The 16,363-nt window shown below is 39.6% G+C and overlaps 1 protein-coding gene and 1 pseudogene across 4 annotated transcripts in view; both read right to left on the minus strand.

Moving 5' to 3' along the window:
- LOC123394248 (ERO1-like protein beta) overlaps positions 1-16,363 on the minus strand; it is a 57,890-nt gene that overhangs the window by 18,017 nt on the left and 23,510 nt on the right. For all 4 annotated transcript variants that reach the window (XM_045088005.1, XM_045088006.1, XM_045088007.1 and 1 more), the window contains 3 exons: positions 5,707-5,898; positions 4,099-4,163; positions 2,110-2,150 (listed from right to left, as the gene is read on the minus strand). In XM_045088005.1, the coding sequence (XP_044943940.1) occupies positions 2,110-2,150; positions 4,099-4,134 (77 nt within the window). In that variant the 5' untranslated portion in view covers positions 4,135-4,163; positions 5,707-5,898. The remainder of the gene's footprint in view (positions 1-2,109; positions 2,151-4,098; positions 4,164-5,706; positions 5,899-16,363) is intronic.
- On the minus strand, positions 13,254-15,884 carry LOC123394246 (annotated as a pseudogene).

A 16,363-nucleotide genomic window follows, 5' to 3' on the forward strand; every position in this document is an offset into this window, starting at 1 on the left:
TATCTGTCCATTTACAGAAGAAAATGTTTCTCAAGCCCTGACCTACACTGACAAGAACTTCATGGCATCTAGATGAGGAAGTAGGGGTGAGGGAGCATCCACAGGTTGAGTTCCCCCCAAAAACACACCAGTGCTGGTATCCCCATGCTTCCCCTGGGGCCACCTGTGACATGATTTTAATTAGCCTATTCAGAAACTACAACTTCTTTCTATTTGCACAGCGGTAGCATTCATTTGGAAAATGCTCTTTGGACCCCTAATATGTCTTCCTCCTCCCCAAAGCTTTCTCTTCTTGCTCCCTTTGTAAAGCTCTTCCTAAACTGTTCCATCTGACCATGCTAACCATTCCCAAAGCATTCGAAGAATGTCCACGGAATCAAAATACTTAATTCTGGGAATTCATCAATTTCAACTAGTGCTTTTTCTTCCTTTTCAAGTATACCTTTTTTTCCCCAAATGAACTTTCTTTTTATGGTCACTTAATTGCATATTAGTGTTAGGAGGCTACACAGCATGTTCGAGGATGCGAGCCAGTCCTCCACACCTCCTAACCCAAATATCTCTTCAACATAGCACAGGTCAACTTAGCGTGCAGTCTTTTTGTTTATGGATAAAATATACTGCTGTAGACTCAGGATTGAGCCTCCCACCCTCCATCACCAACTCTAACTTTGACTGCTAGTAATGCATTATTAAAATGCATTATAAAATATTCAGGTGAGGAGAACCTATACTTCATAAAGCACCCAAATAATTCTGACACACAGCCAGATTTGGAAACTACTGTTTTAGACAATACTTTAAATTTATTAATGAATGGGGTGCCAGAGTGGCTCAGTGGGTTAAAGCCTCTGCCTTTGGCTCAGGTCATGATCTCACAGTTCTGGGATCGGGCCCTGCATTGGGCTCTCTGCTTGGTGGGAAGCCTGCTTCCCCCTCTCCCTCTGCCTGCCCCTCTGCCTACTTGTGATCTCTATCTGTCAAATTAAAAAAAAAAAATCTTTAAACAAATTATTAGTGAACACCTTTTTTTGAATTTTTAAAGGTTTTTATTTATTTGACACAGAGATAGAGTAGAAGTAGGCAGAGCAGCAGGCAGAGGGAGAGGGAGAAGCAGGTTCTCTACTGAGCAGGGAGCCTGGTGTGGAGCTCGATCCCAGGACCCCGAGATCATGACCTGAGCAGAAGGCAGCAGCTTAACTGGCTGAGCCACCCAGGCATCCCTAATTTTAAGGGAAAATATAAAAGTAAAAATCTGTCATACTATATAGGTTATTTATGAACCAACAACTTCATTCAGCAAACATTTATTGAGCAAGTACCATGTCCAGGCACTGTTCTAGGCACTAGGGATAAAGCAGTGAACCTGAAATACAAAGCCTCAGGCAGCTGACAATCTAGTTGGAGCAGATGGACAATGAACAGATTAACTAAATAACCTGCCCTGCACTCGCTGGTCATTCTTGGTACGCAGAGTGGGCAGCAGTGTCAACACTCACACTGAGAGTGGTTGCTGGTTTCTACAGGCAGGTGACAGCCGGTTTCTCTGATGAGGTGACATTTGAGCAGAAACCCAAAGGAGAAGAGGCCATGCATAGAGACAACAGCGACAACAACAACAAAACAGGAGTAGGGAAAGGAGCTTACCTTAAACTGCTAAATTATTTAAAAATCTACTATTTAATCTATAAGGGTCATCTTCTCTTCAAATAGACAGAACAAAAACAAAACAGAGAACAGGGATGTAGAGAATATATACCAATAAACTGGGGTGAATATTCTTCAGATTGTTTTAATCAAAAGGTTTTACATAACTGAAATAACTAGACGATGACTCTAAAGCTACTCTGAAGTGTTTTAAAAAATGGTATATATAAATCATTGGGACATACACAAACATTACCACCCAGAGAAGTAGTGGTGATCCAACCAGTAAAATGGCTTATATGTTTCAGGACTACACATAATATAAAAATTACTAATTTTTAAATTATGAAATCCTAAAATCTTATAGGACATTTCTTCCATTTTTATAATATAAACAGCCAATGTTAAAAAATTAGTTAACACTATATTGATGAGAGGTGACTGATACATCATTGCTCTTACCAAGGGATCTCTGGAATGGAGTAGCATTTTTTGTTAAATACCTATAAAAGAAATATATACTGACATTATTTACTATAAGAAATATTCACAGAAATGATTTTTAATTTAAAAATATGTTAATTAAGCACTAAAAATGTTTTATTTTAGTCAAAAAATAGGTAAAATGATAAGCTGGCAAGAAGTGACTGTGAGTGTTGAACACTAAGCATAATTAGAATGACAACTGTAGAACAAATTAAAGAGTAAGCAGTGATGTCAATCCTTAACCTAGGTACAACAGCTTGCTTTGATGAAACATTTGTCAATTCTAAATATCCTAACAGGAGTATTTTATTAATTTCCCATTATTCTATCCAGATACCCAAAGAAATTTTTTTTCAGATCTCTTAAAAATATTCTTACTGGCGGCAGGTGCAGTGCCTGGGTGCCTCAGTTGGTTAGGCATCTACCTTCAGCTTAGGTCATGATCCCAGGGTCTGTCCTGTGACAGGCTCCCTGCTCACCTGGGTGCAGGAGGGGGGTGGAGGTCTGCTTCTCTTTCTCCCTCTGCTGCTCCCCCTGCTGTGCCCTCTCTGTCAACTAAAAAAAAAATCTAAAAATAATCCTTGCTGGGGTTGCCAATGTAGCTCAGTTGGTTGAGTGTGTGACTCTTAAAAAAAAAAAAAAAAACTTTTTTAAGATTTTATTTATTTGACAGACAGAAATCACAAGTAGGCAGAAAGTCAGGCAGAGAGAGTGGAAGTAGGCTCCCCATTGAGCAGAGAGCCCGATACGTGGCTCGATCCCAGAACCCCAGGATCATGACCTGAGGCAAAGGCAGAGGCTTTAACCCACTGAGGTACCCAGGTGCCCGAATGTGTGACTCTTGATTGAGGCTCAGGTCATGATCTTTGGGTGGTTAAATCAAGCCCTGAGTCAGGCTTCTTGCTCAGCCCAGAGACTGCTTGAGTTCTCGCTTTCCCTCTCCCTTTGCCCCTCCTGGCTGCTCACATTGGATAGATAGATACATACATACATACATCGATAAAATCTTTGAAAAATAAAAAATGTCCTTGCTCAAACCTTATAAGCCATGGTGTTAACATTGCACCTCCTGGCAACCTCTCAATCTGCTGTGCTATTGTAGCAGCTCACTCTAACTTGCTGCACGGCAGACTGGAAGATGAGCACAATTCTACAGATGGATCCCCTAAAACCCTCTAGGAAGCTCTATGACTACTTGAGTGCTTTCCAAGTTCTGAGGAACTCCTGCTGCCTCTAGCCATGCATTCCTGAACCCCAAATTCTTCTCCACCAACTATGACATCAAGGTAAAAAGTGAAGAGAGGCCAAGTGAATGATTTAAGTTTACTTGGCACAGTTCTTGGGAATATTCTCCTTAGATCAAAATTTTTTAGTCACTTCAATTACCTTCTGAAGTAAGAGTCATGGTAGTTACTGCTGAACAGCGCCCTCTCTTCATACTATTCCAGGGGACTCTTGGGAAAAGGCTTGTGGGGAAGTCAAATTAGAGTCCTCCCCAATATTGCAAGGTGTCTTTATGTTTGTTGGGACCTCCAGAAAATTCCAATGTGAACATGTTTATATGTTCATAGACCTAAACTGAGTGGCTTGAAATAAAGGTCCATAGGAGATGATGTGTCATGATGGGAAAAATATAGGTATGGGATCCAATCAAATCTGGGATTGAATCCTGTCTCAGCCTCTTGTTACTGTGTGATCCTGGGCAAGCTACTCTTCTTGAGACTCAGTTTCCCAGGACATGAGATAATACACAGTTATCAAGGTAACTATAAAGATTAGCAATAATGTACTTAAGGCACTCAGCACATGGCCAGAACATAAGCTCTCAATAAATGCTATTATGAATAATAAGATCCACTCAGCAATACCCAGTGTATTCAAGGTATAACTGGTTATATTTCCACTGATTTCCATTTCTTATAAAAGGATTATGGTTAAAATAACTTCATTACAATAGTTTATTACCATCAAGTTCACAAAAATGATCCTGTGAATCATCATATCTCGCCCAGTCAATGAATGCTTCTTTGCTTTAAGGAGAAAGAGGGAATAAAACAGAAAAATGATTTAAATTGGGAATGGAAAATGTTATGCTGTATCTTATATAATTAAAACCAGATAATCTGAGATCATGTATTTAATTTAGATAGTTTCATAAATTCAATTAGTGGTTACCTGAAGGAATGATAAGCAAGTTACCTGAAAAATATACATATTAACTTCCATGAAGTATTTCTATTTAACTATACTAAAACTATGAGCCCTATTTTAATAATAATTTCCATTAGAAAATTATTTTACAGAAATATAGGAGATGTAGTTAAATACAAAAGTCAACCTAGCCTTTTCGACTGACTTAGAAATAGCAATCATTTTTTTCTAAAGTAGGAAATAAATTTACATTCATAATTCCTTTAACTTAAACTGCTTCTGTATTTATAAGACAAAAATACCAAAAACTGCATTTCTAGAAGCTCCCTTCCTACATGGTATTCACTGGTAGCACCAATGTCACTTTAACCATGGCATATCATTCACTTTCCATACTACCTCACATTTAATAAAATATAAGATCAAGATCTCTACTTGGAGATCTTGGAACAATTACAGTCATTCAAATAAATTCTGACCTATATTCACTTTAACCTATATTCAGACCATCTCTGTCTTAAATACATAACAGCAACATCTATAAGAGAGCTATCATCCTTCTTCTTTTATTTACAATACAACAGGAAAAAAAACAAGGTAATAAAGTTATTTGTGTACCAAGTACAAATCACGTAGTTCCTAAATATGTTACTATCATAGCCAAGAATTTATTTTGTATTTGAGAAACCGCTACATGACATAACCACTAGAAGTACACATAAGGCTGGCTGCACAAAATCCACTATCAATAAACGTTGCCGGAGTGCCTGGGTGGCTCAGTGGGTTAAAGCTTCTGCCTTCGGCTCAGGTCATGATCTTAGCATCCAGGGATCGAGCCCTCAGCAGGGAGCCTGCTTCCTCCTCTCTCTCTGCCTGCCTCTCTGCCTACTTGTGATCCCTGTCTGTCAAATAAATAAATAAAATCTTTTAAAAAAATAAAATAAACATTGCCAATTTAATTCACAGTGGGATTTTTTTTCCTCCTATGGGAATATTCAATTAACTTAATAATACAAGTTAATGGAAATACTTGTATCATAGTTGACTCAGCTGGAATACAGGATGTGATAAAGCAAGAAGGCAAGTTCTAGTTACAGCTGAGATGGTAACTATAGTTATGTTACTTAATTAGAGAAGTCTTATCTTTGAAAATAGTCAAGAACAAAGCAATTGTGACATAAATTCCTATTTTCTTATTAACAATACAATTTAGAGGAACTTTTATCCTTGAGGATTCTTATGTGGTGATGCTTTGCTGATCGTTTCATCCCAAACCCTGCCTGAAAGCCACAGCAGCAGAAAAGATGGTGAAGGCTAATCTAATGCTAACAGAGCTGGCTCGGTCTGGCTTATAAGTGGGTTGAAGGGAAGTAGTACAGCTTTTCTAAAAGTCAGTTTGAAGATGGATGCCAAGCTACTTACGTCACAACTTCCTAGTCTTTACCAGGGACTTCCTATCAAGATGGCGCTGGGTTAAAACCAGTGGCCTTCGAAGTGGGCAATGCAGGGGCAGGAAGAAAAGGACCAGAGCGATTTCCAAAGAGCAGGAGAAAACTTCTCAGGGTGGTAAACAAAATAACTATCTTGATTAAACTGATTTTCATGTGTACACACCTGTCAAAACACCAAGAGGCATATTTAAATAGGTACAGTATACTGCATGTCAATTATATTTCAGTAAGGCTGTTTAAAAGTTATAGTACCAACTGCTGGAGAAGTTGTGGAATGAGGAACTCTCATACACTACCAGTAGCAATGTATTTTAGAAGTCATTTTGGAAAATGTCTCGGCAGTATTACTTAATTTCACCTCTAGGTATATTCTACATAGATGCATACCAAATGTAAACACCAAATGTCCGCCACTATATTTTTTGGAATGGTTGTGAAGTGCAAAATTCCAACTATCAATGATAGGATGGGAACATTTTGGTGCAGTTTTAACTATGGAAACCAATGAAAAAAGAATTAAATGCTACTACTAAGTCCAAGAACATGGGTGACTCTCACAACATGATACTTAATAAAATAAGTCAGACACAAATAATACATTCCATATTATTTTATAAAAATAGGCAAAAATAACTTCTGCTACTGTAATTCAAAATCATGGTTAACTTTGGACAGTGGTAATGACCAGAAAAGTACACACAGCAATCTTCAGGGCAGCAAGTACATTGTTTTGGATGGTTGTTGCAGAGCTGGGTTCACTTTGTAAAATTAAACTCACCTTTATGCTTAACCTTTATATACTTTATTGCATTTCTGTTATACTTGGATTTAAAAATTTAAAAATAACTCTGTTCAACAAAATATTTATAAGCAAAATTAAAAGACAAGCCCTAATAATGCATATGGCCAAAGAATTGTGATCAGATTGCATGAGGAATACCTACAAATAATATAGATTTTTTTTTCTTATTTAATAAACATATATTTTTATCCCCAGGGGTACAGGTCTGTGAATCACCAGGTTTACACACTTCACAGCACTCACCAAATCACATACCCTCCCCAATGTCCATAATCCCACCCCCTTCTCCCAAACCCCCTCCCCCCAGCAACCCTCAGTTTGTTTTGTGAGATTAAGAGTCACTTATGGTTTGTCTCCCTCCCAATCCCATCTTGTTTCATTTATTCTTCTACCCACTTAAGCCTCCATGTTGCATCACCACTTCCTCATATCAGGGAGATCATATGATAGTTGTCTTTCTCTGCTTGACTTATTTCGCTAAGCATGATACGCTCTAGTTCCATCCATGTTGTTGCAAATGGCAAGATTTCATTTCTTTTGATGGCTGCATAGTATTCCATTGTGTATATATACCACATCTTCTTGATCCATTCATCTGTTGATGGACATCTAGGTTCTTTCCATAGTTTGGCTATTGTGGACATTGCTGCTATAAACATTCGGGTGCATGTGCCCCTTTGGATCACTACATTTGTATCTTTAGGGTAAATACCCAATAGTGCAATTGCTGGGTCATAGGGCAGTTCTATTTTCAACATTTTGAGGAACCTCCATGCTGTTTTCCAGAGTGGCTGCACCAGCTTGCATTCCCACCAACAGTGTAGGAGGGTTCCCCTTTCTCCGCATCCTCGCCAGCATCTGTCATTTCCTGACTTGTTGATTTTAGCCATTCTGACTGGTGTGAGGTGATATCTCATTGTGGTTTTGATTTGTATTTCCCTGATGCCGAGTGATATGGAGCACTTTTTCATGTGTCTGTTGGCCATCTGGATGTCTTCTTTGCAGAAATGTCTGTTCATGTCTTCTGCCCATTTCTTGATTGGATTATTTGTTCTTTGGGTGTTGAGTTTGCTAAGTTCTTTATAGATTCTGGACACTAGTCCTTTATCTGATATGTCGTTTGCAAATATCTTCTCCCATTCTGTCAGTTGTCTTTTGATTTTGTTAACTGTTTCCTTTGCTGTGCAAAAGCTTTTGATCTTGATGAAATCCCAATAGTTCATTTTTGCCCTTGCTTCCCTTGCCTTTTGCGTTGTTCCTAGGAAGATGTTGCTGCGGCAGAGGTCGAAGAGGTTGCTGCCCGTGTTCTCCTCAAGGATTTTGATGGATTCCTTTCGTACATTGAGGTCCTTCATCCATTTTGAGTCTATTTTTGTGTGTGGTGTAAGGAAATGGTCCAATTTCATTTTTCTGCATGTGGCTGTCCAATTTTCCCAGCACCATTTATTGAAAAGGCTGTCTTTTTTCCATTGGACATTCTTTCCTGCTTTGTCGAAGATTAGTTGACCATAGATTTGAGGGTCTATTTCTGGGCTCTCTATTCTGTTCCATTGATCTATGTGTCTGTTGTGCCAGTACCATGCTGTCTTGATGATGACAGCTTTGTAATAGAGCTTGAAGTCCGGAATTGTGATGCCACCAACGTTGGCTTTCTTTTTCAATATCCCTTTGGCTATTCGAGGTCTTTTCTGGTTCCATATGAATTTTAGAATTATTTGTTCCATTTCTTTGAAAAAGATGGATGGTACTTTGATAGGAATTGCATTAAATGTGTAGATTGCTTTAGGTAGCATAGACATTTTCACAATATTTATTCTTCCAATCCAGGAGCATGGAACATTTTTCCATTTCTTTGTGTCTTCCTCAATTTCTTTCATGAGTACTTTATAGTTTTCTGAGTATAGATTCTGTGTCTCTTTGGTTAGGTTTATTCCTAGGTATCTTATGGTTTTGGATGCAATTGTAAATGGGATTGACTCCTTAATATCTCTTTCTTCTGTCTTGCTGTTGGTGTAGAGAAATGCAACTGATTTTCTGTGCATTGATTTTATATCCTGACACTTTACTGAATTCCTGTATAAGTTCTAGCAGTTTTGGAGTGCAGTCTTTTGGGTTTTCCACATATAGTATCATATCATCTGCGAAGAGTGATAATTTGACTTCTTCTTTGCCGATTTGGATGCCTTTAATTTCCTTTTGTTGTCTGATTGCTGAGGCTAGGACCTCTAGTACGATGTTGAATAGCAGTGGTGGTGATAATGGACATCCCTGTCGTGTTCCTGACCTTAGCGGAAAAGCTTTCAGTTTTTCTCCATTGAGAATATTTGCGGTGGGTTTTTCATAGATGGCTTTGATGATATTGAGGTATGTGCCCTCTATCTATCCCTACACTTTGAAGAGTTTTGATCAGGAAGGGATGTTGTACTTTGTCAAATGCTTTTTTTCAGCATCTATTGAAAGTATCATATGGTTCTTGTTCTTACTTTTATTGATGTGTTGTATCACATTGACTGATTTGCGGATGTTGAACCAACCTTGCAGCCCTGGAATAAATCCCACTTGGTCGTGGTGAATAATCTTTTTAATGTACTGTTGAATCCTATTGGCTAGTATTTTGTTGAGTATTTTCGCATCTGTGTTCATCAAGGATATCGGTCTATAGCTCTCTTTTTTGGTGGGATCCTTGTCTGGTTTTGGGATCAAGGTGATGCTGGCCTCATAAAATGAGTTTGGAAGTTTTCCTTCCATTTCTATTTTTTGGAACAGTTTCAGGAGAATAGGAATTAGTTCTTCTTTAAATGTTTGGTAGAATTCCCCCGGGAAGCCGTCTGGCCCTGGGCTTTTGTTTGTTTGGAGATTTTTAATGACTGTTTCAATCTCCTTACTGGTTATGGGTCTGTTCAGGCTTTCTATTTCTTCCTGGTTCAGTTGTGGTAGTTTATATGTTTCTAGGAATGCATCCATTTCTTCCAGATTGTCAAATTTATTGCCGTAGAGTTGCTCATAGTATGTTCTTATAATAGTTTGTATTTCTTTTGGTGTTAGTTGTGATCTCTCCTCTTTCATTCATGATTTTATTTATTTGGGTCCTTTCTCTTTTCTTTTTGATAAGTCGGGCCAGGGGTTTATCAATTTTATTAATTCTTTCAAAGAACCAGCTCCTAGTTTCGTTGATTTGTTCTATTTGTTTTTTTGGTTTCTATTTCATTGATTTCTGCTCTGATCTTTATGATTTCTCTTCTCCTGCTGGGCTTAGGGTTTCTTTCTTGTTCTTTTCTCCAGCTCCTTTAGGTGTAGGGTTAGGTTGTGTACCTGAGACCTTTCTTGTTTCTTGAGAAAGGCTTGTACCGCTATATATTTTCCTCTCAGGACTGCCTTTGTTGTGTCCCACAGATTTTGAACCGTTGTGTTTTCATTATCATTTGTTTCCATGATTTTTTTCAATTCTTCTTTAATTTCCCGGTTGACCCATTCATTCTTTAGAAGGATACTGTTTAGTCTCCATGTATTTGGGTTCTTTCCAAACTTCCTTTTGTGGTTGAGTTCTAGCTTTAGAGCATTGTGGTCTGAAAATATGCAGGGAATGATCCCAATCTTTTGATACCGGTTGAGTCCTGATTTAGGACCGAGGATGTGATCTATTCTGGAGAATGTTCCATGTGCACTAGAGAAGAATGTGTATTCTGTTGCTTTGGGATGAAATATTCTGAATATATCTGTGATGTCCATCTGGTCCAGTGTGTCATTTAAGGCCTTTATATCCTTGCTGATCTTTTGCTTGGATGACCTGTCCATTTCAGTGAGGGGAGTGTTTAAAGTCCCCTACTATCATTGTATTATTGTTGATGTGTTTCTTTGATTTTGTTATTAATTGGTTTATATAGTTGGCTGCTCCCACATTGGGGGCATAGATATTTAAAATTGTTAAATCTTCTTGTTGGACAGACCCTTTGAGTATGATATAGTGTCCTTCCTCATCTCTTATTATAGTCTTTGGCTTAAAATCTAATTGATCTGATATAAGGATTGCCACTCCTGCTTTCTTCTGATGTCCATTAGCATGGTAAATTCTTTTCCACCCCCTCACTTTAAATCTGGAGGTGTCTTCGGGCTTAAAATGTGTTTCTTGGAGGCAACATATAGATGGGTTTTTTGTTTTTTTTATCCATTCTGATACCCTGTATCTTTTGACAGGGGCATTTAGCCCATTCACATTCAGGGTAACTATTGAGAGATATGAATTTAGTGCCATTGTATTGCCTGTAAGGTGACTGTTACTGTATATGGTCTCTGTTCCTTTCTGATCTACCACTTGTAGGCTCTCTCTTTGCTTAGAGGACCCCTTTCAAGATTTCCTGTAGAGCTGGTTTGGTATTTGCAAATTCTTTCAGTTGTTGTTTGTCCTGGAAGCTTTTAATCTCTCCTTCTATTTTCAATGATAGCCTAGCTGGATATAGTATTCTTGGCTGCATGTTTTTCTCGTTTAGTGCTCTGAAAATATCATGCCAGCTCATTTCTGGCCTGCCAGGTCTCTGTGGATAAGTCAGCTGCCAATCTAATATTTTTACCATTGTATGTTACAGACTTCTTTTCCTGGGCTGCTTTCAGGATTTTCTCTTTGTCATTGAGACTTGTAAATTTTACTATTAGGTGACGGGGTGTGGGCCTATTCTTATTGATTTTGAGGGGCATTCTCTGAACCTCCTGAATTTTGATGCTCGTTCCCTTTGCCATATTGGGGAAATTCTCCCCAATAATTCTCTCCAGTATACCTTCTGCTCCCCCTCTCACTTTCTTCTTCTTCTGGAATCCCAATTATTCTAATGTTGTTTCGTCTTATGGTGTCACTTATCTCTCGAATTCTCCCCTCGTGGTCCAGTAGCTGTTTGTCCCTCTTTTGATCAGCTTCTTTATTCTCTGTCATTTGGTCTTCTATATCACTAATTCTTTTTCTTCTGCCTCATTTATCCTAGCAGTGAGAGCCTTCATTTTTGATTGCACCTCATTAATAGCTTTTTTGATTTCACCTTGGTTAGATTTTAGTTCTTTTATTTCTCCAGAAAGGGCTTTTTATATCTCTCGAGAGGGTTTCTCTAATATCTTCCATGCCTTTTTCGAGCCCGGCTAGAACCTTGAGAATTGTCATTCTGAACTCTAGATCTGACATATTACCGATGTCTGTATTGATTAGGTCCCTAGCCTTCGGTACTGCCTCTTGTTCTTTTTTTTGTGTTGAATTTTTACGTCTTGTCATTTTGTCCAGATAAGAGTAAATGAAGGGGCAAGTAAAATACTAAAAGGGTGGCAACAACCCCAGGAAAATATGCTTTAACCAAATTAGAAGAGATCCAAAATCGTGAGTGGGGAGAAAGGGGATAAAAAGAGGTTCAAAAAGGAAGAGAGAAAAAAGAAAAAAAAAAAAAAAAAAAAAAAAGAAAAGAAAAGAAAAGAAAAGAATTTAAAAAAAAAAAAAAACACCTAAGAAAAATGTAAAAAAAAAAATATATATATATATATATATATTAGATAAACTAGTAAAAAAATCGTTAAAAAAGAAAAAGGTAACAGTTTAAAAAAAAAAAAAATTTTACCCGAAGGCGCGAGAAAAAAAAAAAAAATGAAAAAGAAAAAATTAAATTAACTGCAAGACTAAAAAAAATCACAGGAAAAAAGCCATGAGTTCCGTGCTTGGCTTTCTCCTCCTCTGGAATTCTGCTGCTCTCCTTGGTATTGAAACCGCACTCCTTGGTAGGTGAACTTGGTCTCGGCTGGATTTCTTGTTGATCTTCTGGGGGAGGGGCCTGTTGTAGTGATTCTCAAGTGTCTTTGCCCCAGGCGGAATTACACCGCCCTTACCCGGGGCCGGGGTGAGTAATCCGCTCGGGTTTGCTTTCAGGAGCTTTTGTTCCCTGAGCTCTTTCCGTAGAGTTCCAGAGGACGGGAATACAAATGGCGGCCTCCTGGTCTCCGGCCCGGAGGAGCCGAGAGCCCAGGGCCCCACTCCTCAGTGCGCCCTCAGAGAACAGCGCCCAGTTACTCCCGTCTGCCTGACCTCCGGCCGCGCTCCGAGCTCACCGAGCCTGCGACTGGTTCAAGGTAACACGGAGCTGTGAGCTTACTGTCAGCTCTGTCTCTGTAGCCGGCTTTCCCATTCCAATACCCGCAAGCTCTGCGACACTCAGACACCCCCGGTCCTTCTGTGACCCTGCGGGACCTGAGGCCACGCTGACCCCGCGTGGGCTTCGCCCCGGTTTAGCCTCTGGAGCGATGTCCCTCAGCGGAACAGACTTTTAAAAGTCCTGATTTTGTGCGCGGTTGCTCCGCCGCTTGCCGGGAGCCGGCCCCTCCCCCCGGGGTCTATCTTCCCGTCGCTTTGGATTCACTTCTCCGCCGGTCCTACCTTTCAGAAAGTGGTTGATTTTCTGTTTCCAGAATTGCTGTTCTTCTTCTCTTCGATCTGCCGATGGATTTTCAGGTGTTTGCAATCTTTAGATAAGCTATCTAGCTGATCTCCGGCTAGCTGAAGCAGTCTCAGCTTGCTACTTCTCCGCCATCTTGACTCCTCCCTAATATAGATTTTTTAATTCATTTGACAGAGAGAGAGAGATCACAAGTAGGCAGAGAGGCTGGCAGAGAGAAAGGGGGCAGCAGGCTCCCTGCTGAGCAGAGAGCCCAAAGCAGGGCTCGATCCCAGGACCTGAGATCATGACCTGAGGTGAAGGCAGAGGCTTAACCCACTGAGCCACTCAGGTGCCCCCAAATTATAATATTTTAAAAGTACATACTATCCCACCTCCACACCCCATGCCAACCCCATGTTGTTTCTCCATGGAGAAACAACAGCAAAGAATATTAAAAGGCACTTTACCTTAAAATTCTATAGTGACTTAAGTCCCAATCCCTGGGTAACTTCTCTAGTTATATTCTTTCCTGGATAATGTCATATGGTTTTAAAATGACATATATTCACACATGACTCCCACATTTTATCTCCCCCCTGAAATTGAGACTTGTGGATCTAACTACCTGCTCGACATCTCCAACTGATGTCTCATAGGCAGTTCAAATGTAGCAAGTCCAAGACTGAACTATAATTTTCCATCAACCTTGTTCCTCCTGCAAGGATCCCCAGTTCAGTCAACGGCAACTCCTAGTTTTCTAGTTCCAAATCTTTTTTCTTTTAACGTTTTTTGGAATTTATTGATTTGTATTTAAAATGAACTGTTGACACAGATTCCCTGGAAATCATCTGACTAAACCCGAGAAAACAGTTAATTCTACTAAGACAGTAAAATAATTCCAAGACATATGGTTTACCCAACAGAACAATACTGTAGATGCTGTCTCTGATACAAAAACTCACTGCTCCTTACTCTTCTAAACACACAGTGGTATAGAGTTAACAATATTCAATCACTTCTGTTCTTTCTTGAATATATAAAATAAAAATAACAATTAAAAAACTAATATATCTTCTCTTTAAATGTTTCTTACAGATACAATTTCAATATTTTCATTCAACAGTGGTGTGTTTTAAGAGATTATTATTCATTCACAAGTCAAACAATACTCCACACAAAGAGGAACAGTCTATAGGCTCATACTGTGAATAAAGACTTCAGGAATGCAGCAACGGATCTTTCTAAATTACAAAGTGGATAAAATTCTGAGAGGATACATGCAATAAAGCTCTACTAAGCAGATGGCCACAGACCTAGAACATTCTACTGATAACTTCAATGGGACTCCAGATGCTTCCAAACTCAACATGAACTCTCATCTTAGGCTTTGTACTTTCCTTTTCCAGTTTCACTAATGACACAAACATGATTCAAATCCCTGAAGAAGTCATTATAGTCAAGGGCATATCCTACAATAAACTTGTCTGGATTTCAAATCTAACAAAGTCTGATTTATAACTAAAACATCAAGGGGTCCTTTTCACCAGCAAGCTTCCGACCTCGATGATCTTTGGATTATGCTCCTTGACCAATGAAAGCAAGGTTTGCATTGTTTTTGCCAGTGTCAGTTTATCCTCAATAATCAAGACATTCTTTCCAGTCAAAGTTGAGAGATCAGGACGCCTGGGTGGCTCAGTCAGTTAACCACTGTCTTTGGCTCAGGTCATGATCCCAGGATCCTGGGATCGAGTCCTGTGTTGGGTTCCTTGCTCAGCCAGGAGCCTGTTTCTCTCTCTGCCTCTGCCAGCCACTCTACTTGCTTGTTTTCTCTCTCTCTCTCTCTCTCTCTCTTTCTCTAACAAATAAATAAATAAAATCTTAAAAAAAAAAAGTTGAGAGATCATCTCCATCATTTACTTTGATGTGCCCTGTTGACTGGTCATTACAATAGCTCTTCAGTCTGATGAAATCTACAGTAATAGGAATGGATCCATCACAATTTCTGTTCAGTGCTTTGATACCACCCTGCAGGTCAGCAAAGAATTTATAGCCTCCCTCGAGCAGACAGAGGTCTATGATGTGATGGTCTACGATGAAGACAGATGTCTTCATCACATCTTGACTAAGCTGCTCGGTCCTGTCCATAATTCCATGAGGAATAAACACCTTTTCCAAATCCTCAGCATAATGATTGAGGTATACAGAATAAGTTTAGGTGATCACCTGGTTTATCATCACTCATCATGATGCTGGGGTTGCCACTGTGCAGCCCAGTGGGCGTATGGGTTAACCGCAGCCTGGAAAGGAGGAAGCCGGGGGCGTAGCAGAGGAGGTGGAGGCTCCACAGAAGGTGGCAACAAGTGGGAAAGCTGAGCGATGTGCTCGCTGTTGCTCTCTAGGCCGCTGCTGGAGCAGAGCCCTCTACTTCCCAATCCTGTAGTCATTTATAGCTCCTATCTTTTTCCATACCCCACATCAAATCCTTCAGCAAATCCTGTCAGCTCGCTCTTCAAAATCTGTCCAGAATCTGACCACTTCTCATCATTTCTACAGCTATCATAATTCTGTCTTACCTGGATTAGTACAATAACCACATAACATAGCACCCGGCTGCCTCAAAGCATTCACTCCAGTCCTCCAGCGACTTTTCATTCCACTCAGTTTTAAAAAGCAGCATTCGTAGCTGTCTTCAAGCCCTCCACCCCACCCCACCCGACCCCTGCCCCCATCCCTAACATCTTCTGACTCAGTCTTCTACTATTTTGCCCTTGACCACTGTACTCCAGCCACACTGGCCTTCTTGGGAGGCTTCAAATCATCTAGGCACACTCCTGTCACAGGTCCTTTTTACTAACAATTATACATGCCTAGAATACTTCTCTCTCAGGCAGCCATATTATGACTTACGACTTGTGCCTTTATGGGCACTTTGTTCAAATGTCCCATTATTACTGTGCCTTTCTCTCACCACCCACCCAATCTAAAACAGTGCCACTTCCCCATCCCCATCCACAACACCCCTAGCCCTCTGTCATCCTTCTCTGCTTTATCTTTCTCCCAGACACTCATCACCACTTTACTTACTTCTTATGTATTTTACTTTTTTACTGCAGATCTCCAAAGAGGATTAAGCTTCATGAGAAAAAGAATTTGTCATGTCCACCACTATATGCTTAATACTACTCTAGAACAGTGCTTGACATATATTGTAGGCATTCATTAAGAAACACTAATATGCAATAAACAGATTAAAAATGCTCAAACTTACTAGTAATCAACAAAATACAAATTAAACAAAAATGAGATGCTATTTCATCTGCAAGCATTATTAATTTTTGGCAAGGATGCGGAGACCAATGCCAGTTCACAGCCATACAAACACTATGGAAAGCCCTCAGGCAATATCAAGAACAGGTACACGGGGT

This window comes from Mustela putorius, unplaced genomic scaffold (assembly GCF_011764305.1).
Source record: "Mustela putorius furo isolate JIRA1106 unplaced genomic scaffold, ASM1176430v1.1 tig00002084_pilon_pilon_pilon, whole genome shotgun sequence".
Classification (NCBI taxonomy): domain Eukaryota; kingdom Metazoa; phylum Chordata; class Mammalia; order Carnivora; family Mustelidae; genus Mustela; species Mustela putorius.